This window comes from Moschus berezovskii, chromosome 4 (assembly GCF_049115385.1).
Source record: "Moschus berezovskii isolate FMDL1 chromosome 4, NW_MosBer_1.0, whole genome shotgun sequence".
In the NCBI taxonomy this organism is placed as follows: domain Eukaryota; kingdom Metazoa; phylum Chordata; class Mammalia; order Artiodactyla; family Moschidae; genus Moschus; species Moschus berezovskii.
Window position 1 is genome coordinate 15,075,679 of NC_142463.1, and position 26,354 is coordinate 15,102,032.

Sequence of the window (26,354 nt, forward strand, 5' to 3'; positions counted from 1 at the left end):
GACTCTTTTGTTGACCATGATCACTACTACATTTCTTCTAAGGGATTCCTGCCCACAGTAGTAGATATAATGGTCATCTGAGTTAAATTCACCCATTCCAGTCCATTTGAGTTCACTGATTCCTAGAATGTCTATGTTCACTCTTGCCATCTCCTGTTTGACCACTTCCAATTTGCCTTTATTCATGGACCTAACATTCCAGGTTCCTATGCAATATTGCTCTTTATAGCACCAGACCTTGCCTCTATCACCGGTCACATCCACAACTGGGTATTAGTTTTGCTTTTGCTCCATCCCTTCAATCCTTCTAGAGTTATTTCTCCACTCATCTCCAGTAGCATACTGGGCACCTACCGACCTGGGGAATTCCTCATTCAGTATCCTATCATTTTGCCCTTTGACACTGTTCATGGGGTTCTCAAGGCAAGTATACTGAAGTGGTTTGCCATTCGCTTCTCCAGTGGACCACATTCAGCTGTGGTCCATGTGATCAGATCGACTAGTTTCCTGTGATTATGATTTCAGTGTGTCTGCCCTCTGATGCCCCCTCGCAATACCTACCATCTTATTTGGGCTTCTGTTACCTTGGGTATGGGATATCTCTTCACAGCTGCTCCAAGAAAACGCAGCCGCTGCACCTTACCTTGGATGAGGGGTATCTCCTCAAGGCCGCCCCTCCTGACCTTGAACGTGGAGTAGCTCCTCTCAGCCCTCCGCGCAGCCACCGCCTATTGGAGGTGGGGTAGCTCCTCTCGGCCACCGGCCCTGGCCTCAGGCATGGGGTAGCTCCTCTCGACCGCGCCTCTTTGCGTGGTCGGCTGCACCGGGGCCGGCGTCTCTCGCGTCTGTGCCACCGGGGGCATCTTTAACACTTCAAAAGTCAGACAGGGACTTTGTTAAGCACCTTAATGGATGGAAAAATGAATAATGATCTCTAATGCTAATTATTAATTGATAGAGATAGACACATACCCGGATGGAACGAAGAGAAAGTAGCCTAAATACATTTTATGGTAAAATTCTTTTGAAAGACAAGAGACAGGAAAATTCTTCTGATTGTATTTATCAGAGAAATTTTCACAAAGCAGATAGCACTGAATTGAGCCTTAAAAGATGTCTATCGTTTTTATGGAAGAATTGGGAAAAAATACAAAAGTGGGGACCTTGAAGAGTGGTTCAGAGAATGGAGACTATTCTAGTCTAACCGGGGGTTAAGAATGTGGTCAGTGCATGTGTCCCACAGATAAAGGGTGGTGGTTAGAGGAAACGAATGCTGGAAAGATATGCTTCAGGCAGATTGTAGAGTGCCATGAAGTCCATGGGAAGTGTTTGGATTTTTCCTGCTTGCAAGTGGGGAACCTTTGAGGATTTCTGAATAGAGGAGTGGCCTGGTAGGTCAGTGCTTTTGGACCAGCACTGACCATTGGGAAACATTAATACCCCAGTCAACGCGCTTCAGGTCCTCCTCATTAAGGAGACTCTAGTCTGCTCTTGAGTCGCTCTGAATGTCTTTCTTTGTATGTATTCAGAGAAGGACTGTTTTCAGCAGAACTGCAGGCAGTTTTTCTATTTAGTGGGGTAAGATAAGATGCAAACTTTCTGGCTCTTTTCCTTCCTCAGCTCTGCTATCTCAGGATGCTGATAAGACCCAGGGAGAAAGTTTAAAGGATGAATTGCCTCCCGGGACCCCAACAACAGACTCCCAGGTGGGTTGGAGTTTCCTGTCACTTTCTTGACATGCTTTTTAGTTGTTAAGATTATAATTTGCCCTTTTCTGGGGAGTTGGGTATATTGAGGCTAATGAATTTAACCAGGGAACTCAGTGCAAGTTGGTCTTGTACGGAAAACGGGTCCACAGTGGCGGCAGTTTCCCTCTTCTTAGAAAATGTTTCTTCGGACTTCCATGGCAGTCCAGTAATTATGACTGCACTTCCACTGCAGGGGTTGTGGGTTTGATCCCTGGTTGGGACACTAAGATTCCACATGCTGTGTAGCCAAAAAATATTTTTTTTAAAAAATGTTTCTTTCCAGCCAACATCTAATACAAATTTTTATAGAGGAAGCAAAATGAATGGTTTAATTCGAACCCATAAAAACCAACAAGTACCATTTGGAAATCTAAGATAAACCTCAGTTTTTATGAGTATTTTATACTCAAAAATGGGTTACATCTATCACTTCATGAGGTGGCCCATAGAATAGTGGCATGAGCAGAGGTCAAATGACAGCTAAAGACCTGAGCAGAGAAGAAATGGTCAGGCCATGGAGCACACACATTAGACAGGCTGGGCAGTTACAACAGGGTATGGAAACATGTCCTCACCACCTGGTAGAAGCACAGGTGAAACAGAGAAGGAAAACTGTAGAGCAAATGTGAAAGGAAGACTTATTAAGAGGAGACAGAAGAGTTTTGAGTGAGAACTTGGGTTCTGAAATTAGATGGTACAGAATTTGAACTTATCTCTGGTATTTACTTGCTCCGTGATTTTTTTTTTTTTTAGATTTTTTATGATGCCATTTTCTTTAGCTAATTCAGGTGCTAACATCTTTTAGGATTAAAATGCATTCCAGGGCTATTTCCAGTAATATGGAAGAAATAGTAATATTTTAATTATTTGGAGAGTTACCTTATCTCTGCATTCCACTTTTCTTTAATTCTCACCTCCTGACACTTAAAAATACTGGTGGGATTCTTAGCACTGGGAAAAGATTAAATTTCTTAAAATTGAGGTAAAATTTACATATAGGAAAAACACTTAAGAAAGTGGATGGTTCTATTTTGACATTTATACACCATGTAACCAAGCCGAGCATTTCTGCCTCTCAGAATGTTCACTTGTGCCCCTTTCCAATCAAAACTCTGTTTGGCCCCCAGTAGAGAGAGACTTCACTTTCACTTTTCACTTCATGCATTGGAGAAGGAAATGGCAACCCACTCCAGTGTTCCTACCTGGAGAATCCCAGGGATGGGGGAGCCTGGTAGGCTGCCGTCTGTGGGGTCGCACAGAGTTGGACACGACTGAAGCGACTTAGCAGCAGCAGCAGCAGCAGCAGAGAGAGAGTACATGGGATTTCTGCATTATTTCTTACAACTGCATGTAAATGTATGATTAAAATTATCTAATAAATCTATAATCTCAAAATAAAAACTTTGAGAAAGAATCTGTAGGCGGCAGTGGTTAGGTATAATGCTCTACAAGTGTCAAGTTAAGTTGATTGATAGGTGTTCAGATCTATATCCTTGATAAATTTTTGTCTACTTGTTCTATCACTTAGTGAGAGGAGTGTTAAAATCTCTAATTATTGTGGTTTTGTTCATATCTCCCTTTAGTTCTGTCAGGTCGAATTCTGTTATCAGGCACATAAACACGTAGGATTATTGTATTCTTAATGAGCTGACCATTTATCATTAGGAAATGTCTCATATTCTTTTTCCTAAGCCCACTTTGTCTGATTTAATGTTACTTCTCCGGTGTTTTTAGTTACTGTTGGTATGGTATAGCTTTTTTCGTTCTTTTAACTGATTTGTGCCTTTATATTTAAAGTGTGGCCCTTCTAAGATACGCTGGGCCTTGCTTGCTTAGTCAGTTAACAGTTACATAATCATTGATATGAAGCTTCCCAGGTGGCTCAGGGGGTAAGGAATCCACCTACAGGATTTCCCTGGTGGCCCAGTAGCTAAGACTCCGTGCCTCCAATGCAGGAGGCCTGGGTTTGATCCCTTGTCAGGGAACTAGATCCCATATGCCACAACAAAAGATCCTGCATGCTGCAACAAAGACCCAGTGCAGCCCAAAAACCCAAAAACAATTCACCTGCAATGCAGGAGACGCAGGAGACATGGGTTCAATGTCCTGGGTAGGGAAGATCCCCTGGAGGAGGGCATGGCAGCTCACTCCAGTATTCTTGCCTGAAGAATCCCAAGGACAAGAGGAGCCTGGTGGGCTATAGTCCATAGAGTCACAAAGAGTAGGAGATGACTGAAGTGACTGAGCACACAGATAGTCACTGATATGCCTGGAATTTAAGTGTATATTCTTCTCCTTTGTTTGCTGTTTGTCAGACCTGTTCTTTCATTTCTTTGTTCCTCTTCTCCGGCCTTCTTTTGGATTGTGCAGTTTTTTAGGGTTCTGTTTTATGTCCTCTAATGAATTGTTTAGCTGTACTTTGATTTGTTTTCAGTGGTTGTCCTAGCCATTACAATCCACATTTTAAACGTGTCACAGTTGAGTTACTATTATACTGTTTCACAAAGAATATGGAAATCTTATTCCCCATTTACTCTTCCCAGTCTTTGTGTGTTGCCATCATGCTTTTCACTTCACATGTTATATGCCCCATAATACGTGTCCTTATTTTTGCTTTTAACAGTAAAGTGTCTCATAAGAGGTTAAGAAAAGGAAAAAAAATGAGCCTTTCATATTTGCCCACATATTTACCAGTGCAGGCTTTCCTGGTGGCTCAGACAGTAAAGGATCCGCCTACAACGTAGGAGACCTGGGTTTGATCCATGGGTTAGGAAGATCCCCTGGAGAAGGAAATGTCAATCCACTCCAGTATTCTTGCCTGGAGAATTCCAAGGACAGAGGAACCTGGTAGACTCCAGTCCATAGGGGTCACAAAGAGTCAGACACGACTAAGTGACTCCTTTCACTTTACCAGTTGGAGCACTTTTCACTCCTTCCTTTAGGTTCTAAGTTTCTGACATCATTTCCCTTCAGCGTAAAGAACATCATTTAGCATTTCCTGTAGCGTGGGTCTTCAGATGACAAATTCTCACAGCTTTGGTGATCTAGAAATGTCTTTATATGGTCTTCCTATTAGAGGATCTTTTACTGGATATAGAATTCTAGGGTGACCATTTTCTTCTTTCAAGCATTTTAACGATGTTCCATTGTCTTTTGGCTTATGATTGCTTCAGATAAAAAGTGAGCTATTTTTCTTATTCTTTCCCCAAATGTGACATGTCTTTTTGTTTATTTTATACTAACTTTTCTGGTTTTCCTGTTCTTCCTTTCCTACTTTCTTTTCACTACTTTTATAATCTTCCTTTTTATCTTTGCTCTTCAGCAGATTTAATGATGTGCATAGACATGGTGGCAAGCCACTTGAGTACTCTTGCCTAGAAAATCCCATGGATGGAGGAGCCTGGTAGGCTGCAGTCCATGGGGTCGCTACTAATCAGACTTGACTGAGTGACTTCACTTTCACTTTTCACTTTCACACATTGGAGAAGGAAATGGCAACCCACTCCAGTGTTCTTGCCTGGAGAATCCCAGGGACGGCAGAGCCTGGTTGGCTGCCGTCTATGGGGTCGCACAGAGTCGGATACGACTGAAGTGACTTAGCAGCAGCAGCAGCATAGACATGATATTCTTTGATGTTTTTTTCTTTTGGTGGTGGATTTGCTGCCTTTTGCATTTATGGGTTGCTTGTTTTTTAATCCAACTTGGAAAATTTTCAGCCTTTATATCTTCAAATATCCTTTTATTCTCATTCTTCTCCTTCTGAGATTTTAATTACATGTATATTAGACCATGTGATATCATTCCCCCCCCCCTTTTTTTTTCTTTTTCTCTCTTGGTGCTTCCATTTGAATACTGTCTATTGACCTGTGTTAAGTTTCATTGATCTTGTCTTCATCAGGGTCCATCTGATGTTAAGCCCATCCAGGGGATTTTTCAGATATTGTATTTTTCAGTTGTAGAATTGTCTTTTAGTTCTTTTTTGGCATTTGTATCTCCCCTCAATTACCCTGATGTTTTGACCTATTCCATCCATATTTTATTGTAAACTCTTCAACATATATTTTAATAATTGCTTTAAATTTCTTGTCTGCTTCTTCCAGTGACTTGGTGACCTAGCTCTTTGCTTCTTATGTTTTTATTTCTTGATTATAGGTCAGATTTTCCTCCTTCACTTGCCTAATAATTTTTTATTATGGTTCAGATATTATGTATAAAAGAACAGTGGAGGATGGAATATGCATAGATAGATTCATTTCCCCATCAGCCTGGAAGGACATTGGTATTGAGAATAACTGCGATGGCTTCCAGTTTTTTAATGAAACCTCAGGTGTATGGCTTCCTGGCCAAGCATCTGCAATTTGATATTGTTAGAGCAATCATTGTATCTCTGGGAGTTGCAACTTTCTACAAGTTTGCTTTGCTGAACCAAGAAAGACAGAATAAAGGACAGAAATGGCAAGGACCTAACATAAGCAGAAAAGATTAAGAAGGGGTGGCAAGAATACACAGAAGAACTGTACAAAAAAGATTTAATGACCCAGATAACTGTGTTGGTGTGGTCACTGACCTAGAGCCAGACATCTTGGAGTGTGAAGTCAAGGCAGCCTTAGGAAGCATTACTACAAACAAAGCTAGTGGAGGTGATAGAATTCCAGTTGAGCTGTTTAAAATCCTAAAAGATGATGCTGTTAAAGTGCTGCACCCAATATACCAACAAACTTGGAAAACTCAGCAATGGCCAAAGGACTGGAAAAGGTGAAGTTTTCATTCCAGTCCCAAAGAAAGGCAATGCCAAAGAATGTTCAAACTGCTGTACAGTTGGCTCATTTCACATGCTAGCAAGGTAATGCTCAAAATCCTTTAAGCTAGGTTTCAACAATATGTGAACTAAGAACTTCCAGATGTTCAAGCTGGATTTAGAAAAGGCAGAGGAACCCTGAGATCAAATTGCCAACATCTGTTGGATCATAGAAAAAGCAAGGGAATTTGAAAAAAAATCCGCTTCTGCTTCATTGACTATGCTAAAGCCTTTGACTGTGTGGATCACAGCAAACTGTGGAAAATTCTTAATGAGATGGGAATACCAGACCACTTTACTTGTCTCCTGAAAAACCTGTATGCAGGTCAAGAAGCAACAGTTAGAACTGGACATAGAACAATGGACTGGTTCAAAATTGGGAAAGGAGTATGTCAAGGCTGTGTATTGTCACCCTGCTTATTTAACTTCTATCCAGAGTACATCATGTGAGATGCTGGGCTGGATGAATCACAAGCTGAAATCAAGATTGCCAGGAGAAATATCAACAACCTCAGATATGCAGATGATACCAGCGTAATGGCAGAAAGTGAAGAGGAACTAAAGAGCCTCTTGATGAAGGTGAAAGAGGAGAGTGAAAAAGCTGGCTTAAAACTCAGCAGTCAAGAAACTAAGATCATGGCATCCAGTTCCATCACTTCATGCAAATGGGGGGCGGGGGAAATGGAAACAGTGGCAGGTTTTATTTTCTCCTGCTCCAAAGCAGGGCTCCAAAATCACTGTGAATGGTGACTGCAGCCATGAAATTAAAAAATGCTTGCTCCTTGAAAGAAAAACAGTGACAAACCTAGACAGTGTATTAAAAAGCAGAGATATCACTTGTTGACAAAGGCCCATTTAGTCAAAGCTATGGTTTTTCCAGTTGTTGTGTACAGATGTAAGAGTTGGACCACAAAGAAGGCTGAGCCCCAAAGATGCTTTCAGACTGTGGTGCTGGAGAAGACTCTTGAGAGTCCCTTGGACAGCAAGGAGATCAAACCAGTCAATCCTAAAGGAAATCAACCCTGACTATTTATTGGAAGGACTGATGCTGAAGCTGAAGCTCCAATACTTTGGCCATCTGAGGCGAAGAGCCGATTTATAGAAAAGACCCCCGATGCTGGAAAAGATTGAGGGCAGGAGGAGAAAGGGGGGCGACAGACAATGAAATGGTTGGATGGCATCACTGACTCAATGGACATGAATTTGAGCAAACTCCGGGATAGAGTGAAGGACAGGAAAGCCTGGTGTGCTGCTGTCCATGGGGCAGCAGAGTCAGACATGACTTAGTGACTTAACAACAACAAACAAGAACGCAGGCATATGCAGATTCTGCAGAACATATGGTTCTGTGAAAAATTTTAAGGTGATGAGAAAAGCTGGTATCTTTCAGAGTGCAAAGTGATTTCAGAATGTAAAAAATTTCTTTGGGTTGAGTCGCATGAAATTCATCCCTGACCTCTGTTTGTTAACTGTGAAGCATGAATATCTGGGCTATGGAATAGTTTCTCTTGATAAATAAACAATAAATGTATATATCTATAAATGGATAGATATAGTCTGTTTATTTTGTCTGTTCTGTTTATTTGCAGAAGACTCTAAGCCTTTTCCTCTTGACTGGTGGTTAAGGTGAGGGACTGATTATTCATATTTTTCCTAGAGCTGTGGCTGAGCTCTGACTGAGATGCACTTTAGTTTGATTGAATTCACTTTTTTTCTTTTTTGGTTGCATGGCATGTGGGATCTTAGCTCCCCAACCAGAGCTTGAACCCATACTCCCTGCAGTGGAAGATATGGACCTTCTACTGCCAGAGTCCTTGATTGAGTTCACTTCTGATTAACCCAGCTACTAGCACATCACTGCTGAAGGGCTGATCCTTTCTTATCTGTTCAGTATTTGAGCTAAGGAAGAGGTCAATCACAGTTCCAAACCGTTTTGTTCATCTTGCATTAAACTCCAGCAGGGCCCCAGAATTTCAGCCCTGGAGGAATGCATCGGTCTTTGTGACAGTAAGTGCTGAAAGCCTCTCTTCCCTCCCCTGGGCCCTCTGGTCTCATCTACTTCCACTTGCCCGCCTCCAGCAATGCTGACCACTCTCCTGCTCCTCAGAAAAGCCAAGGACATGCATTCCTCAGGTCCTTTGTTCCTGCCTGGAATGCTTTCCCCCCAGATTTCCGTGTGGCTCTTTCCTGAGTCCATGTTTCTGTTAGAATATCACCCTTTTAGGAAGACTTACCCTAACACCCTACACGAAAGATCTTCCCCATCCTCACTGTGGCTGTCCTTGGTGCCATTATTCTACTTCATTTGTTTTTTTCTAAGACACGTATAATAACCATCTGTCCTTTCATATATTGTTTATGATAGTCTCCAGAGAATTACCAAACAGATCCAGAGGAGACTGCCAGTAAAACTCATTTAGAATCTCTCAGAAGACTGTCAGAACATATTGGATCTTGATGGAGGTGGTCTCAGGCTGAAAAGGAATATATTGGATATTCTAGGAACTGTTGACCTTCAAGGACATATCTGTGGACTTCACCCAGGAGGAGTGGGGGCAGCTGGCGCCTGCTCACCGGAATCTGTACCGGGAGGTGATGCTGGAGAACTATGGGAATCTGGTCTCAGTGGGTAAGGACAGGCTACACATACATCCAGAATCCTGCCTATTAACAGGATTAATATTTAGTGTTAATAAATCCTAAATTATTAAATGCGGTAGATTCCCTGGAGCCTGGCCTTGGGTTCTGTGTTGGAGATGGATGTTGCATACCTTTGAAAATCAAGCCAGAACATATCTGAATCTCTTCCCTTTGGGGAATGCTTTACTTTGTAGAGCGAGAATAGGAAAAAATGCTATGGTGCCCCTTTCCATCTTCAGAGACCCTAAATACCTGAGGATTGAAACTACATCCCAGGGATGGTTCTTTGACCTCAACATAAATATTCATACCCTTTTTTTTCACTCCATAAGCAGGTTGTCAGCTTTCCAAACCTAGTGTGATTTCCCAGTTGGAGAAAGGAGAAGAGCCATGGATGACAGAGAAAGAAGGCCCAGGAGACCCCAGTTCAGGTGAGCCAAGGCAGATGGTGCCTTTTTAATATGTAGGCCAAAATGTCCAGCATCTTCCCAGGCTGAGGAAAGGCTGAGCGGGTGGACAGGCACGCTCTGAATTAGATTTCATCCCTCTGTCTGCAGTCCTTTTCTTCATCTGACTTTGCAGAAGTCTCTGGAGTTAGAGGGAAGATAAGTCTTCTCTTCATTAAGGTTTTCCTTCTTTCTTCAGTATCCTGAAGTCTGCCAATGGAAAGCTCCTTTCTCCATGCTCTGAGATGTACATAGTAGTCTCTTCTCACAGAAAGAGATCTCTTTTCAGGACTCTCACTGCATTTTCCAGATCTTTAATCTTCTCTCTTGAATCCTATTTCCACTTTTCATCAACTATCATTTTACAATCTTAGCTTTGATTCTCACTCTCCTTTGAACTAAAGTATCCTTTTTATTGTAACAAATGTTTTATGGAAAATCCTGCAAGAGAAATGACCATGGGATTCCTTCTCATCAAATCCAGTGATCTTTAACAATCTTCTTAAACTTCACTTTTATTGTGAAATATTTTAGACATTCAGAAAGGCACAGAGAACATTACAATAAGTTGTATGTACTTTCTACCTAATTAAGAAATAAAACAGTTTAAACCCCAGTAATCCCATCCTTGCTTGTGAAATAACCAACTCTTCTGACTTGAAACATTGTCATTCCTATATGTGTCTTCATATTTGTATTGTATGTGTTTATTCCCAAGCAATATATAATATTATTTTTTGAATTTATTTTTAATTGAAAGATAATCGTGTTTATAATATTGTGTTCATTTCTGCCATATATCAACATATATCAGCCATAGGTATACATATGTCCCCTCCCTCTTGAACTTCCTTCCCACCTCCCACCCTGTCCCACCCTTCTAGGTTGTCACAGAGACCTGGTTTGAGTTCTGAGTCATTCAGCACATTCCCACTGGCCCTGTGTTTTTACATATGGTGGTGTGTATGTTTCCATGCTACTCTCTCCATTCATCCCACCCTCTCCTTCCCCCCACTCACTTATTTCCATAAGTCTATTCTCTATGTCTGCGTCTCCATTGCTGCCCTGAACATAGGTTCATCAGTACCTCTTTCTAGATTCCGTATATATGTGTTAATATACAAATTTTTTTCTCTTTCTGACTTCCTTCAGTTTGTATAATAGGCTCTAGGTTCATCTACCTCATTAGCACTGACTCATGTTCCTTTTTATGGCTGAGTAATATTCCATTGTATATACGTACTACAGCTACTTTATCCATTCATCTGCCCGTGGACAGGTTGCTTCCATGTCCTAGCTATAGTCAGTAGTGCATCAGTGAACATTGGGGTACATGTGTCTTTTTCAGTTATGGTTTTCCCAGGATATATGCCCAGTGGTGGGATTGTCGGGTCATATGGTAGTTTTATTCCTAGTTTTTTAAGGAATCTCTATACTGTCTTGCACAATGGTCATATCAATTTGTATTCCCACCAACAGTGCAAGAGGTTCCCTTTTCTTCACACCCTCTCCAGAATTTATTGCTTGTAAATTTTTTGATGATAGCCATTCTGACCAGTGTGAGGTGATATATCATTGTAGTTTTTATTTGCATTTCTGTAGTAATGAGCGATATTGAGCATCTTTTCATGTGTTTACTAGCCATCTGTATGCCTTCTTTGGAGAAATGTCTGTTTAGGTATTTTGTCCACTTTTTTATTGGGTTGTTTTGTTTTTCTGGTATTGTGTGAGCTGCTTGTATATTTTGAATTATGAATTACAAAATGAGTGCATCAATTACACACACAAATTCTCTGGTGGTATTTTGATTGAAATATATTGAATCTATAGATCAATTTAGCGGGGAATTAATGTTATGATATTGAGTCCTGTTGTCCAGGAACATGGTATATTGTTCTACTTATTGATATTTTCTAATTTTTTAAAATAAATTTTCAGGATTTTCCCCCATAAAAGTCTTGAATACATTCCACATCTTTTGTCAGATTCATCCTGAAGGACATACATTTTATTGCTATTCTGTTTTTTTATTTTTTAGCCACACTGCATATCTTGTGGGATTTTAGCTTCTTGATGAGGCATTGAATCCTCACCCTCAGCTGTAAAAGCTTGGAGTCCTAATCACTGGACTGCAAGGGAATTCCCTCAAACCTATTTTCTGAACTAGCTGGAGTGGGAAGAGGGAAATCTTTTTATCTTTCTGAGAATGTTTTCCAAAAATAGTTATCAGTTAAAAAGACACTGTTGAGACATAGCCCTGAAATATCGTTTTTTAGTATTAATAGAAAGAAGAAGATTAAAATGTTCAAATTTTTACTCTATATATAAAATCACACTTTTACCTTGTTCATTGTGTCTTAATTTCCCATTACCTTTCCAGGCTACATAACCATATTTAAATACACTCAGAATTTCATGGAACTTCCATGGCACTCCAGTGGTTAAGACTGCATGCTCCCAATGCAGGGGGCACAGGTTGGATCTCTGGTCAGGGAACTAAGAACCCACATGCCTCATGCAAAAAATAATTATACTCAAAATTTCATGTACTTCATATGTATTGTTATCTAAATCTGTATTCCATACCCAGTATAATAATTGATTTTTCAAAGCATAATGAATATGAGTTATTTGCATTTTTTCCATTTCTTTCAGACTTGAAGAGTAATATAGAAACCAGTGCGTCAAATGCAAAATACAACATTTTACAAGAACAGTTATATCATGGCATGATGATGGAAAGGTTCATGAGGGATGATGTCATTTATTCCACATTGAAGAAAGTCTCAAAATATGATGATGATTTAGAAAGATATCAGGATCACCATGGAAGAAATGTGAGACAAACCATTATGACCCATAAGAAGAGAAGCCAAGAAACATACAAATTTGGCAAAAATATTGTGAATTCAAATGTTGTTATAGAACAGAGGCTCCGAAAATGTGACACACCTAGAAAGAGAAACAAATGCAAATCAGATTTGATTAATCATCCAACAAGTTACATAAGAGTAAAAACCTATGAATGTAATATATGTGAAAAGGCCTTCAAACAACCCATTCACCTTACTGAACACATGAGAATTCATACTGGTGAGAAACCGTTCAGATGTAAGGAGTGTGGTAGGGCCTTTAGTCAAAGTGCATCCCTTACCACACACCAGAGAATCCATACTGGTGAGAAGCCCTTTGAATGTGAAGAATGTGGCAAAGCCTTCAGACATCGCTCATCTCTTAATCAGCATCATAGAACCCACACTGGGGAGAAACCCTACATATGTGATAAATGTCAAAAAGCTTTCAGCCAGAACATTAGCTTGATCCAGCATTTGCGAACTCATTCTGGAGAGAAACCCTTTACGTGCAATGAATGTGGGAAAACCTTTAGACAGATTAGACATCTTAGTGAACATATAAGAATTCATACTGGGGAGAAGCCCTATGCGTGCACTGCATGTTGTAAAACCTTTAGTCATAGAGCTTATCTAACGCATCACCAGAGAATCCATACTGGGGAGAGACCCTACAAATGTAAAGAATGTGGAAAAGCCTTTAGGCAGAGGATACACCTTAGCAACCATAAAACTGTTCATACAGGAGTGAAAGCATATGAATGCAACCGCTGTGGAAAAGCGTACAGGCATGATTCATCCTTTAAGAAACATCAGAGGCATCACACAGGAGAAAAACCTTATGAATGTAATGAATGTGGAAAAGCCTTCAGCTATAATTCATCACTTACTCGACACCATGAAATACACAGGAGAAATGTCTTCCAAAGTAATATCTGAAAATAGATTGTGCAACATGAGAACAAAAGTTAAGTCTAAATCAGTAACTCTGTGCTTTGACTTTTAGGACTCTTTAAGTTTGAAGAATTGACATAATGATGCCACCTTCTAGTTTTGCTCATTGTGTAAGTAAACACTATGTTGATAGCTACTAGTTACTAATACCTCCACACAAAGTTACTCAATGGAGAATAAAAGATGGCCCTTCAAATTAAATTCAACAATATAGAAAATTTTGTACATCATTATTTTTATGATTTCATGGTAGATTAATAATTTTTCTTGGGCATCACAGATACAGACGAGCATTTGGAAACTACTGTTTAAAACATCACCACCACCCCTAATTTTCTAATTAAAATTTTATTTTTTTAATGGGGAAACCCTTCACATGGTATAAATTTCAAAAGGTATGGTCAGTTTTGTAAGTGAAAAGCCTTCTTTCTCCATCCTCCACACAAAATTCTACCTACAGGCAACCATTTTTTATAATTCATATTTTGTACACCCTTCTTGAGAGCTTTCTGTTTAAATCCAAGAGAATACAAGCATACATTTTTTTACTTTTAAGCATAAATGGCAGCTCCCTAGACAAATGCATATTACTTTTATTACTTCATTGTGTATCATGGAGGTTATTCCATATCAGTAAATAAAGTGCCTCAGTTCAGTTCAGTCGCTCAGTCATGTCCGACTCTTTGCGCCCCCTTGAATCACAGCACTCCAGGCCTCCCTGTCCATCACCAGCTCCTGGAGTTCACTCAAACTCATGTCCATCGAGTCGGTGATACCATCCAGCCATCTCATTCTCCGTCGTCCCCGTCTCCTCCCACCCCCAATTCTTCCTAGCATCAGACTCTTTTCCAGTGAGTCAAGTCGACGCATGAAGTGGCCAAAGTATTGGAGTTTCAGCTTTAGCATCAGTCCTTCCAATGAACACCCAGGATTGATCTCCTTTAGAACAGACTGGTTGGATCTCCTTGCAGTCCAAGGGACTCTCAAGAGTCTTCTGCAGCACCACAGTTCAAAAGCATGAATTCTTCGGCGATCAGCTTTCTTCACAGTCCAATTCTTGTTCTTTTTTAATAGCTGTATAGTATTCCATGGTTTGAATGTACTTTAGCCATTTCATTGTAGATGACCTTTTGGATTTCCAGTCATTTATTTATATAATTTTGCAGTGAATACTCTTACACATTTTTTTGTTTCTCACATGTAAGAACATGCAGAGGGTAAATTCCTAGAATGGGAATTTCTGTGCTAAAGGGTATGTGCATTTGTATGATGGATACTGCCAAACTGACTCTCAGAGAGGTTGGACCAATTTATTTTCCTACTAGCAAGATACAGAAGCCATGTGGGAGCCATATCTGGTACTGAATTTTCTCCAGCAGCCTTATAATCCATTAAAGACGTATCAATTTATCTCAATAATATAGCCTAGAAGTACAGTCTAAGCTCATCCCCAAAAAGAGCAGTACTTGCCATCCCTGGAGTCAGCACTAGCTGCATCTTATCAAATAGCAGCCAAACCAAGCAGTCTCTGTTGGAGAAGAAAACATCTCTCCACCAACTGCTCCAGTCCCTAACTTCTGAGGCTGGAACTGTCTGATGAAGTATAGTCACTTAAGAGACTGATCCACCTGCCTTAGCAAATATAATCCTGGCTACAACATCTTTGGAATGGAGAAAAATAGACAATTCAGTCAGGATACTAATGGCAGGCTATAAAGTGAAGAGGAACTCAAAAGCCTCTTGATGAAAGTGAAAGAGGAGAGTGAAAAGGTTGGTTTGAAGCTCAACATTCAGAAAACAAAGATCATGGCATCTGGTCCCATCACTTCATGGGAAATAGATGGAAAAACAGTGGAAACAGTGTCAGACTTTGTTTTTTTGGGCTCCAAAATCACTGCAGATGCTGATTGCAGCCATGAAATTAAAAGACGCTTGCTCCTTGGAAGGAAAGTTATGACCAACCTTGATAGTATATTAAAAAGCAGAGACATTACTTTGCCAACCAAGGTCCGTCTAGTCAAGGCAATGGTTTTTCCCGTGGTCATGTATGGTTGTGAGAGTTGGACTGTGAAGAAGGCTGATCGCCGAAGAATCGATGCTTTTGAACTGTGGTGTTGGAGAAGACTCTTGAGAGTCCCTTATACTGCAAGGAGATCCAACCAGTCCATTCTAAAGGAGATCAATCCTGGATGTTCATTGGAGGGACTGATGCTAAAGCTGAAACTGCAATACTTTGGCCACCTCATGCGACGAGTTGACTCACTGGAAAAGACTCTGATGCTGGGAAAGGTTGGGGGCGGGAGGAGAAGGGGACGACGGAGAATGAGATGGCTGGATGGCATCACCGACTCTGTGGACATGAGTTTGAGTGTACTCCGGGAGTTGGTGATGGACAGGGAGGCCTGGCGTGCTGTGATTCATGGGGTCGCGGAGAGTCGGACACGACTGAGCGACTGAACTGAACTGAACTGATACTATAAAGGATCAACTGACCATACATAGCATTTTATGGCTATGTTAGTGAGTTACAGTTCACTTGTGGAAGGAGACAAATGAGATAGGACATGACTTTTTAATTAATAAACATTAATCGATGAGAGCATTAATTAATTTGTTGACATTGCCTGTTGCAAAAGCTGAGTGCCAATGAAAGGACCACAGTGATTTTGTAGATGTTAATTTTTCATTTTGGCAGTTTTATTATTTAAAGTTTTAGTGATTCTGTAGAGTGTTGATGGATTTCCCATCCCCATCACCACAGCCACTAATCTGTTATAAACCAAAGCCTGGCACTCATTACATCTAGTCTACCTATAACTTCACCTTCCATTTACTTTTCTCTTTCGCATATGGGCTCTAATAGTTGAGAATCTTTTAAGTTGCAAGTAACAGAAATCAACTGAGGCTAGTTAAGTCTTAAAGGGGGATGTTAATAGAAGGATATTGGAGTATCATGGAATTCAGGACAGTGATACATTATAACAGTGACCTGAGACCGAGATCTGAAATGCTTTGGAAAACCCAGGGCAGTTTTCTCTCCATCTCTGATCTTTACTTCTTGTGTCTTCATTCTTCAGCTTTCCCCCCACCCCCAACACCTCATTGCAAATCACGGTTATCATCAACTTTAGATTTTACATATATTCCCTTTTCATTACCCAGAGAAAAACTGTCTTCTCTTTCTTACTTTTTATCTCAAAATCCTGAGGAAGGTCTTGTATTGACCCAGCTAGGTCAGCTGCCTGCCCTAAACAAGTCAATTGTAAGCAGAGATCTCAGCTTCTGTGGGAACCATGTGGAGGGTGTGATGGTAAATGGGAAAAGGGGGCTGGAGGGGCAGGAGAGCAGAAGAAAGAGTTACTGTTCATAGAGTTCCAGATCCTATTCACTCTTCAATCCTGGCTCCTAAGAATTTAAGAGCTGGAAAGGGTCTGGGAATTCACCTAATTGAAACGTCTCCCTTTATAGATGAAGAAGTGAAGAATCCCCTTCTTTAATTACTCACATCTTTTCACCTGAGTCATATTTTTTTTATCATTTTTTCCTCTAAATTTGTTAACTTGGTTCTCCAAACACTTGCCCATAATGGCTGACCATAGCTGCACTTCATCATTCTAAGAATTTTACTTCTTAGATCTGCTATTGCCCCAAGGAAATCTCTCATAAGTTATGCTTCAGAACCTACCCACTAGTTCTGCCTTTTACCACCGCCTATTCCTTCATTCAGTCTGTCCCCCAGGCACTTCTGTTGGTCTTGTGAATGTTCTTCCCCAGAGCTGTGTCCTTAGGCACAGTCTCTTCTCAAGTTAAACATTTTGTCTGATTGATTTTGTTACCATCCCAACATCTCTTACACCTACATTTTACAAATCTCTCCTGAACTCCAGGTCATTATCGTCAACATCCCACCATATATCTCCCCTTGGATATTTCCTCAAAGTCAGCATGTCCAAAACTCAACTTTGGGGATAAAATCTATTCCTTAATCCAGGAAGTGGTATCACCACTCATCCAATTCTCCAGTTTAAACTTCTCCCTCTCATCCATTGCCCCCACCCCCCAATCAGTCACCAGGTCCTATACATTCTATTCAGGACCTCGTCAGTTTACACCCTCTGTTCTATTTCCACTGTCAGTGCTTTAATCAGGCTCTTGAAAGTGAAGTCGCTCAGTCGTGTCCGACTCTTTGCGACCCCATGGACTGTAGCCTACCAGGCTCCTCTGTCCGTGGGATTCTCCAGGCAAGAATACTGGAGTGGGTTGCCGTTTCCTTCTCCAGGAGATCTTCCCAAACCAGGGATTGAACCCGGGTCTCCCACATTGCAGACAGACACTTTACCATCTGAGCCACAGGGGAAGCTCTTAGCATTTCCTAAATTGCTTAGATTCCCAACTATTTTTTCTGTATCTAATCTGGACTTATCTATTTTCCCCACTGCTGCTAGAGTAGTCATTCTAAAATATATAACTAATCAAATTATTGCTAGAAATCCTTCAATGGTTTCTCATAAAAGGTAAAGGTCAATTTCCTTAATAGAACACTTGGTATAGATCATTGCCTAGTTTTCTAGCAGTGGCGCCCAAATTTCTCCCTGAGCAAACGTCTCTCCAGACAAAACATCTTATGGTCCTCTAATTTCCATGCTCTTTTATGGTTTCTGTTCATCGGTTATGCTATTTTTTCCTCCTTGCCTAACTTCTTTGTTTAGTTAGCTCCTACTCATCCTCCCAGATTTAGTTTGTGCACATCTTCAGAGAATACCGTGGAGCTTTATACCAAGGTCACAGGTGTGAAGCTTATAACCTCCTTTACTAGAAAAAACATCCTCAGTTCAGTTCAGTCGCTCAGTCGTGTCCGACTCTTTGCGACCCCATGAATCACAGCACACCAACAACCATGAACTGTCCTTTATGTTATCTTTCTGTAGATCGGTGAAAATAACCAGTGATAATTTCTAAAAACATTTCCTTTCTTATAGGGAACATCTCAGGATGGCACCAAACATATTAATTAATAGTTCAAAATATCTTTAGTTTCTCTGTAAAAGGAAGCCAATGTTTAATAATTAATGTTTCAGTATCTTATTTGGGAGTGAACTAGCTATTCAATAAACTTCCAACACTTAAGTTAGCACAACCCTAGAAATTCAAGTTACCAAAATCTGGCGAGACTAAAACAAAATCATTTTTAATAGAACTTACCTAAAAACTCTTATCTCACATTGTCTTTCCTTAAAAGTTCATTCACACTGAATTACTTCCCTTATGGACAAATTTGCAACAAATATAATAAGCTCTTCTTTAGTTTATATTAAACTTAGGTACAATAAAAGTATTATGCTTAATGTTGATGATTCTTAAGATATGTCTATATTAATTAGATCAACAAACTTTAAATACCAGGTATTAATTTAATATTGACTATTCCCCATTCACATGAGCCTGGAATTCCTTTAGCTTAATTTCTCTTGTATTTAGAATTGTTTGATTTATAGGTGCTTACTTTCTTTAGGCCAATTAAATTAGAGCTCATTTACAAATTAACCTCAGCAATATTATCCAAAGACTAAGACATACATAAATCCAGAAAGACAGAGATCTGATATCATAGTTTTTTGCTTGAGATTTAAAATGTCTCTTTGTTCCTTTTTTCCCTTGACTTGAAGTTCTACCAATTTACCAAAGGTTGAAGTCTCAGACAATGTGGGCTGTGTATCCCAAGGACATGATAAGAGTTAACTTCAGGCTTTTCCTAGGCATATTTCTGTTTACCAACCTAGCTTTTTCTAATTGTACATGCTAGGAAAACTGGTTTTATAATTTCAGAAAGATTTCACTTTAACCAGTTTTCTCTGGAGTCTAAAGAATATCATGGTCATCGTGGTTTTTTCCCTTCTGTGGTCATGGTCTAATAGCTAAAATTTAAATTAGAGTGCTCAAATCAGCTCTGTTAACAGAGGCAGACTGATGGATAAAATGTTGTCCTAGCAAGGATTGTCCCTCTGGGGAAGTGGGGTCTTAGTTTGATTGGAAGAATCTGGAGGAGTGAGGGAACTTGCAGGAGTAGAGAAAGCTTGGTTCCCCCCAACACTCCCCTACCCCCAGAGATAGGAGAAGTTAGAAGGGGATTCTTCAGAATGTTAGAGTTTTTGATCCCTCAGGCTAGGAGAAAGTCCTGGGCCAAAGGGAACTTCAGAATCCCTTCCTTGTCTGCAACAATAAAGATCAAATGTGGACAGGAAAGGGTGAGTTGGAGTCATCTAGGAGATCTGATGGAGAGGGAGACAGAGAGGGATGGGGATGGGGGGTGGGCATGGGGATAAGGCGGCAACAGAAAGACATGTGGCATGTGTACCTCAGAACAGGGTTCTGATTAAGGGTCATAAAGATTTGAACATAAGGAACTTCTGAGTGAGTCCTTTTTCCCTGCTTTCGGCAAAAGAGATCAAGTTGGAGGATGGAGGTATAATTTAGTGTGCCATTAAGAGATCAGTTTTCTTGGCCCTCCAATTTGTATTGAGGTCAGTCTAGATTTTCAAATTTTTCCAGTTCCTGAGAATGTAGTCAAAGGTGATTCTGAGGGAGGCTCCTGGACGTACTAGTACCCATTTTTAGCCTACATGCTGTAGAATGGGGATACTGAGAGTCACTAGTTGACTCAAAGGCATCCCTGTTGTCCCAGTGAGCCCTCCATTCAACTAGTGGCACAAAATGGCTGCCCATCCCAACAGTTGCATCCAACAGTGAGAGGTGACCCCTAAGTGTAAACCATGAGGCTAAGGCACCAACCATGTGACTCAGGCAGAGAGAGATTCCCAGGACCAATGGATAACTCTCAAACTGGGAATTTCCTGAAACATGGAAGGCACTCTTGGGATGGTTCAGAGGCAACACCCCTAGGCTCCTGTAAATCAATCTGGACTGAAAGAGAAGTGAAAATAACAGGGAATACAGGCTGAGGAATCTGTCTTTTAGTCCTACCTGGAAGGTGGTGGCCAGGGAAGTGGACTCAGTGTTTTGCTTGAACCAATATATGCCTCATGGTGCACGGAAGTTGTCTTGCTGAGGGTGGATGCCCTGTAGCCTGGTCCATTCCATGACCACCTTATCCTGTCACAAGAGTCTTCAAGCAGCAGGTGCAGTGATGTCTTTTAAGTGCCTGACCCATGCCAGCACATTATCAATTAGCCTAATCCTCAGCCTAAGGAAGAAAGGAAAGGAGAGCCCTCACCCACTTGGGTGACAGCTACTGGGGTGCAGTGGGCTATGGGGCCTTTGGAACATGCCAGAGGGTAACTGTAGCCAGAGTTTCTCAATTGCTTCCATAGCTACTTGCCTGTTTGCAGAGGGTTTGAGGAGAAAGGAACAAGCAAGTGCTGTTGGAAAATCCCCAAGAGTCCCTTTATGAGAGGTGCTTTCATACTTTCAGGTAAAGATTTTCATGAGTCCAATTCTTGAATCTTCTCATACCTAGAGAAACATTTAATACCACAGACCAATGTCTGGTTCTGGTTCTCCTGGCTAGCCCCTCTTCTGAGCCGCTTGGCAGCCTTTCTACTTCTATTAATCTTCAGGCCATGTACCTTCAAACTTCTTGGTAAATTTGTTTCTTCTAGAATACAACAAATAAATCTCCAGATGATAGCAGAACAAGAATATCACCTGGCCAACACTCAGACAATGCTTGAACAAGCTGCCTTATCGTTCTGTGGACTCTCATCTCTCTCTGTAAATCCACCCTGTCAGAGAGCAGGCACTGGGACCCAGGACCCCACAATGCCTCTGTTAAGCCTGAAGAATCTAGGAACGGTCATCATCCGTTTCCCAGTGACCTGTATCCCCATGACCTAAGATGGGGTAGGTAGTTCATCATGAGCAGGCCAAATATTTGGCCCATAAATAAAAAGAGATGGGACTATGGAGCCCTTTACCAAGATCACAGGTGTGGAGCCTTATATCAAGGTCACAGGACAAAAATTTCCAGAATTAACCAAGCCCCATAACAGTTGTTGCCATGAGCCTCCTGATCTACACTGGTCAATTCCCAGACCCCATGTTAGGTAAAATACCCACCCTATTACCCACCCTATAGCATCCTAACCAATCATCTAAGGCCACCCTTCCAGGAGGAGTTTTCTCTCTCTGGAGGCTATAAAAATTGGCTACTAGCCTGCAAAAGAGGTCAGTTTCCCCTTGAGTTGGCCCACTGTTCTAACAGTATCACCTTCTCTAATAAACTCTTTTCTCCTTTCATTCTGCCTCATGTCTGGAAATTCTCTTTCAACCTGCACACAGACCATGGCAAATACTACCCAAAATTTATGAAATTTTGGATGAACACTTGAGTTCTTGACTGAATTTATTAATAAAGATCTAGATCTTATCCTATTGGGTTTTTTATTAGAAGGGATTTTAATTTTATAAAATTACTCTGGAATCACTGTGGAAGACCCTGGCTCAACATGACAATAGCCAGTGCTATACCACTTCACTTTGCTTCACACTGTTGTTGGCTACATTTCCTTCTTTTCTTACCTTTGGTACTATGGGTTTGCAGCTTTGCTTTGTTTTTGGTCATACCACACTGCATGTGGTACCTAGTTCCCTGACCAGGGATTGAAACCATGCCCCCTGCATTGGATGCATAAGTCTTAACCACTAGACCACCAGAGAAGTCCTGGGTTTGTACCTAAAAAAAAAAGCATCTAATCCTTGCCTCAGGCTCTATTTGTTTTGTTTTTGGTGACTCTGGTTAAGACAAGTATATAGCCACAGTTTGAGTAATCAGGGCCAACCGGACAATTTCTGGACTTATTTTTGAGATATTAAGGAATGGACTGTTTTTTCCACTGAACAAAAACCTGGAAGTGGCCCTGGAAGCTACTGACAGTGAAGAGGAGGAAGCTTGCATATAAATGAAACACAGAGGAAATCGATCCAAAAACTGGAGAGCAAAAACTCAGTTCTGATCACACTGTTTGACACCTGGTTCAAGCCTCACTTGAAGCTAGAGTGCTTGGGTTTTTCAAACTGATAAATGAATAAATGCTATTTGAGTCAAGGGTTCAAATGTCCTATATCTGAGGCTGCCTGTTTTAGCAGAAGCGTGGCCCAGTCTTAAATTCTTAACCCTGGTCCCCTAACTTCCTAGCTTTCAGTTCGGTCCAGTTGCTCAGTTGTGTCTGACTCTTTGCGACACCATGGACTACAGCATGCCAGGCCTCTCTGTCCATCATCAACTCTCGGAACTTACTCAAACTCATGTCCATTGAGTCAGTGATGCCATCCAACCAGCGCATTCTCTGTCGTCCCCTTCTCCTCCCACCTTCAATCTTTCCCAGCATCAGGATCTTTTCCAATGAGTCAGTTCTTCGTATCAGGTATTGGAGTTTCAGCTTCAGCATCAGTCCTTCCAATGAATATTCAGGACTGATCTCCTTTAGGATGGACTGGTTGGATCTCCTTGCAGTCCAAGGGACTCTCAAGAGTCTTCTCCAGCACCACAGTTCAAAAGCATCAATTCTTCTGCACTCAGCTTTCTTTATAGTCCAACTCTCATGTCCATACATGTCTACTGGAAAAACTGTAGCTTTGACTAGACAGACCTTTGTTGGTAAAGTAATGTCTCTGCTTTTTAATATGCTGTCTAAGTTGGTCATAACTTTCCTTCCAAGGAATAAGCGTCTTTTTATTTCATGGCTGCAGTCACCATCTGCAGTGATTTTGGAGCCCAAAAAAATACAGTCAGGCACTGTTTCCCCATCTATTTCCCATGAAATGATGGTACCAGTTGCCATGATCTTAGTTTTCTGAATGTTGAGCTTTAAGCCAACTTCTTCACTCTCCTCTTTCACTTTCATCAAGAGGCTCTTTAGTTCTTCTTCATTTCCTGCCATAAGGGTGGTGTCATCTGCATATCTGAGGTTATTGATATTTCTCCCAGCAATCTTGATTCCAGCTTGTGCTTCCTCCAGCCCAGCGTTCCTCATGATGTACTCTGCATATAAGTTAAATAAACAGGGTGACAATATACAGCCTTGACGTACTCCTTTTCCTATTTGGAACCAGTCTGTTGTTCCATGTCCACTTCTAACTGTTGCTTCTTGACCTGCATACAGATTTCGCAAGAGGCAGGTCAGGTGGTCTGGTATTCCCATCTTTTTCAGAATTTTCCATTTCTGCTTTATTTACTATGTCAAAACCTTTGACGGTGTGGATCACAATAAACTGTGGAAAATTCCTAGCTTTAGGGCTACCTTTTCTGGCTTTCTCCAACTAAGCAATGCTCTTTTCAATTACCAGAAACTGGTGTTTTGCTGAGGAGAGGCTGATCCTAACACAGGGAAGAAGAGATTCTCAAATACAGAATATTATCAGTGGGTTTCTCTCAAGCATGTAACAACTATATCAATAATTGTTCTAGCACTTGCGACAAACACAAACTTGAGTAAGATAAATTCCCTGCCCTTATATTCTGATGCTCAAGAAGAGCACTGTCCAAGAGCTATGTAATGTGAGTCAAAATAAAAATGCAAATCATATAAGGAATTTAAAATTTTCTAGCAATCAAACTAATATAATGAAAGGCAGTAAATAAAATGAATTTTAAAATATATTTAATTTGATATAATATATCCACATATTATATTTCAACAAGTAATCAAAATAAAAGTTATTAGTTATTTAATTTTTTTTTTTTTTACTAAATCTACAAATACAGTGTTTTATAGTTATAGCACATCTCATTTTGGTCTAGCTACACTGCAAATGCTTAAGAGCCCCATATGCCTACAGGCTATTTTATTGAATAGTGGAGTTCTAGAGAACACTCATACAGATAAACATTTAAATGAAAGAATATAATCAGTGTGGTTTAGAGGTACAAATTCTATGCTCTGAAAGAGTAAGGAAGGTAAGATGGAAAGAGGAAACAGATGATTTGTGTCTAATAGTATTTCCCAGATTACAGACATCCCTGGAGGTAGAAGATCTAAATCAATGATTTTTGTATACAGATGGATCTTAAAACGAGGCTTCCCAAGTGGCAAATGGTAAAGAATCTGCCTGCCAGTGCAGGAGATCCAAGAGACACGGGTTCAATCCCTGGGTCAGGAAAATGCCCTGGAGTAGGAAATGGCAACCCACTCCAGTATTCTTACCTGGAAAATTCCTTGGACAGAGGAGCCCTGCAGATTGCAATCCATGGGGTCACAGAGTCAGAGACCACTGAGCGCACACACACACACAAACCTTAAAAACCTAGGCTTCTTATGATAGCCTTTTGGGGGAAGGGTAATATTTTCTGAAATTTGAGAATGAAAGCTTTGGGGAACATTACCCAGCTAACTTGAACATGTCTTTTCCTCATGGTGTGATCATTTCTCAATCCCTTTTGCTTGACTCCACCCAGCAGTACAGCCTCCTCAAACTCTGTTGGAAGATAATAGGTGCATATGTGAAAGAGCGGAGGAGGGGCTTTCACAGCATTGGGAATTACATCTTGGTCAAAGAAAGTTACATTTGGGAGGAGCCAGAAACCTCCAGCCTCAATAAGCAATGCCCACTCATTTTTCACTTGATGAAGAAGATTTTTCTCAACTTTCCCATTTCCAAGAACAAGGATGTTTTCCTATACAGCCACAAAATCACACTCAAGATGTTGGTAACTGGTTATCTAGTTATCTAATATATGTCACATTTAACTTTTTCACCAGACCCAAAATGTCCTCTGTAGTTTTATTATTTAACATTTAAAAAAATTTTTTAAATGCCACTTCAGTATTCTTGCCTGGGAAATTCCATGGACAGAGGAACCTGGTGGGCTACAGTCCATGGGGTCGCAAACAGTTGGACACAACTGAGTAAGCGTTCATGTATTTTTTAAAAGAAATATTTTCCTATTATGAAGTCCAAAATGTATTTAGGTCTTAAATCCTCCTGGAACTGATATTTGTGATGAACTGAGGTAAGTGTCTCATTTTCTTTAGTTCCAGAAAAACATCTATTTCTGCTTCATTGACTATGCCAAAGCCTTTGACTGTGTGGATCACAATAAACTGTGGAAAATTCTGAAAGAGACAGGAATCCCAGACCACCTGACCTGCCTCTTGAGAAACCTGTATGCAGGTCAGGAAGCTACAGTTTGAACTGTACATGGAACAACAGACTGGTTCCAAATAAGAAAAGGAGTACGTCAAGGCTGTATATTGTCACCTTGCTTATTTAACTTATATGCAGAGTACATCATGAGGAACGCTGGGCTGGAAGAAGCACAAGCTGGAATCAAGATTGACGGGAGAAATATCAATAACCTCAGATATGCAGATGACACCACCCTTATGGCAGAATGTGAAGAGGAACTCAAAAGCCTCTTGATGAAAGTGAAAGAGGAGAGTGAAAAGTTGGCTTGAAGCTCAACATTCAGAAAACAAAGATCATGGCATCTGGTCCCATCACTTCATGGGAAATAGATGGGGAAACAGTGGAAACAGTGTCAGACTTTATTTTTGGGGGCTCCAAAATCACTGCGGATGCTGATTGCAGCCAGGAAATTAAAAGACGCTTACTCCTTGGAAGGAAAGTTATGACCAACCTAGATAGTATATTAAAAAGCAGAGACATTACTTTGCCAACCAAGGTCCATCTAGTCAAGGTTATGGTTTTTCCCATGGTCATGTATGGATGTGAGAGTTGGACTGTGAAGAAAGCTGATCGCCGAAGAATTGATGCTTTTGAACTGTGGTGCTGGAGAAGACTCTTGAGAGTCCCTTGGACTGCAAGGAGATCCAACCAGTCCATCCTAAAGGAGATCAGTCCTGGGTGTTCATTGGAAGGACTGATGCTAAAGTTGAAAATCCAATACTTTGGCCACCACATGCGACGAGTTGACTCACTGGAAAAGACTCTGCTGCTGGGA

General features: G+C 40.7%; 1 protein-coding gene across 8 annotated transcripts in view; it reads left to right on the forward strand.

Annotated features, from left to right (window-relative positions):
* The window catches only part of ZFP69 (ZFP69 zinc finger protein), a 21,217-nt gene extending 5,981 nt beyond the window's left edge, over positions 1-15,236 (forward strand). For 2 of the 8 annotated variants that reach the window (XM_055402797.2, XM_088835174.1), the window contains exons 2-6: positions 1,621-1,706; positions 8,505-8,553; positions 9,049-9,175; positions 9,519-9,617; positions 12,288-15,236. In XM_055402797.2, the coding sequence (XP_055258772.2) occupies positions 1,669-1,706; positions 8,505-8,553; positions 9,049-9,175; positions 9,519-9,617; positions 12,288-13,423 (1,449 nt within the window). In that variant the 5' untranslated portion in view covers positions 1,621-1,668 and the 3' untranslated portion in view covers positions 13,424-15,236. The remainder of the gene's footprint in view (positions 1-1,620; positions 1,707-8,504; positions 8,554-9,048; positions 9,176-9,518; positions 9,618-12,287) is intronic. The other 6 variants (XM_088835176.1, XM_088835175.1, XM_055402794.2 and 3 more) reach the window with 4 other exon arrangements.
* The last annotated feature ends 11,118 nt before the right edge of the window (positions 15,237-26,354 follow it).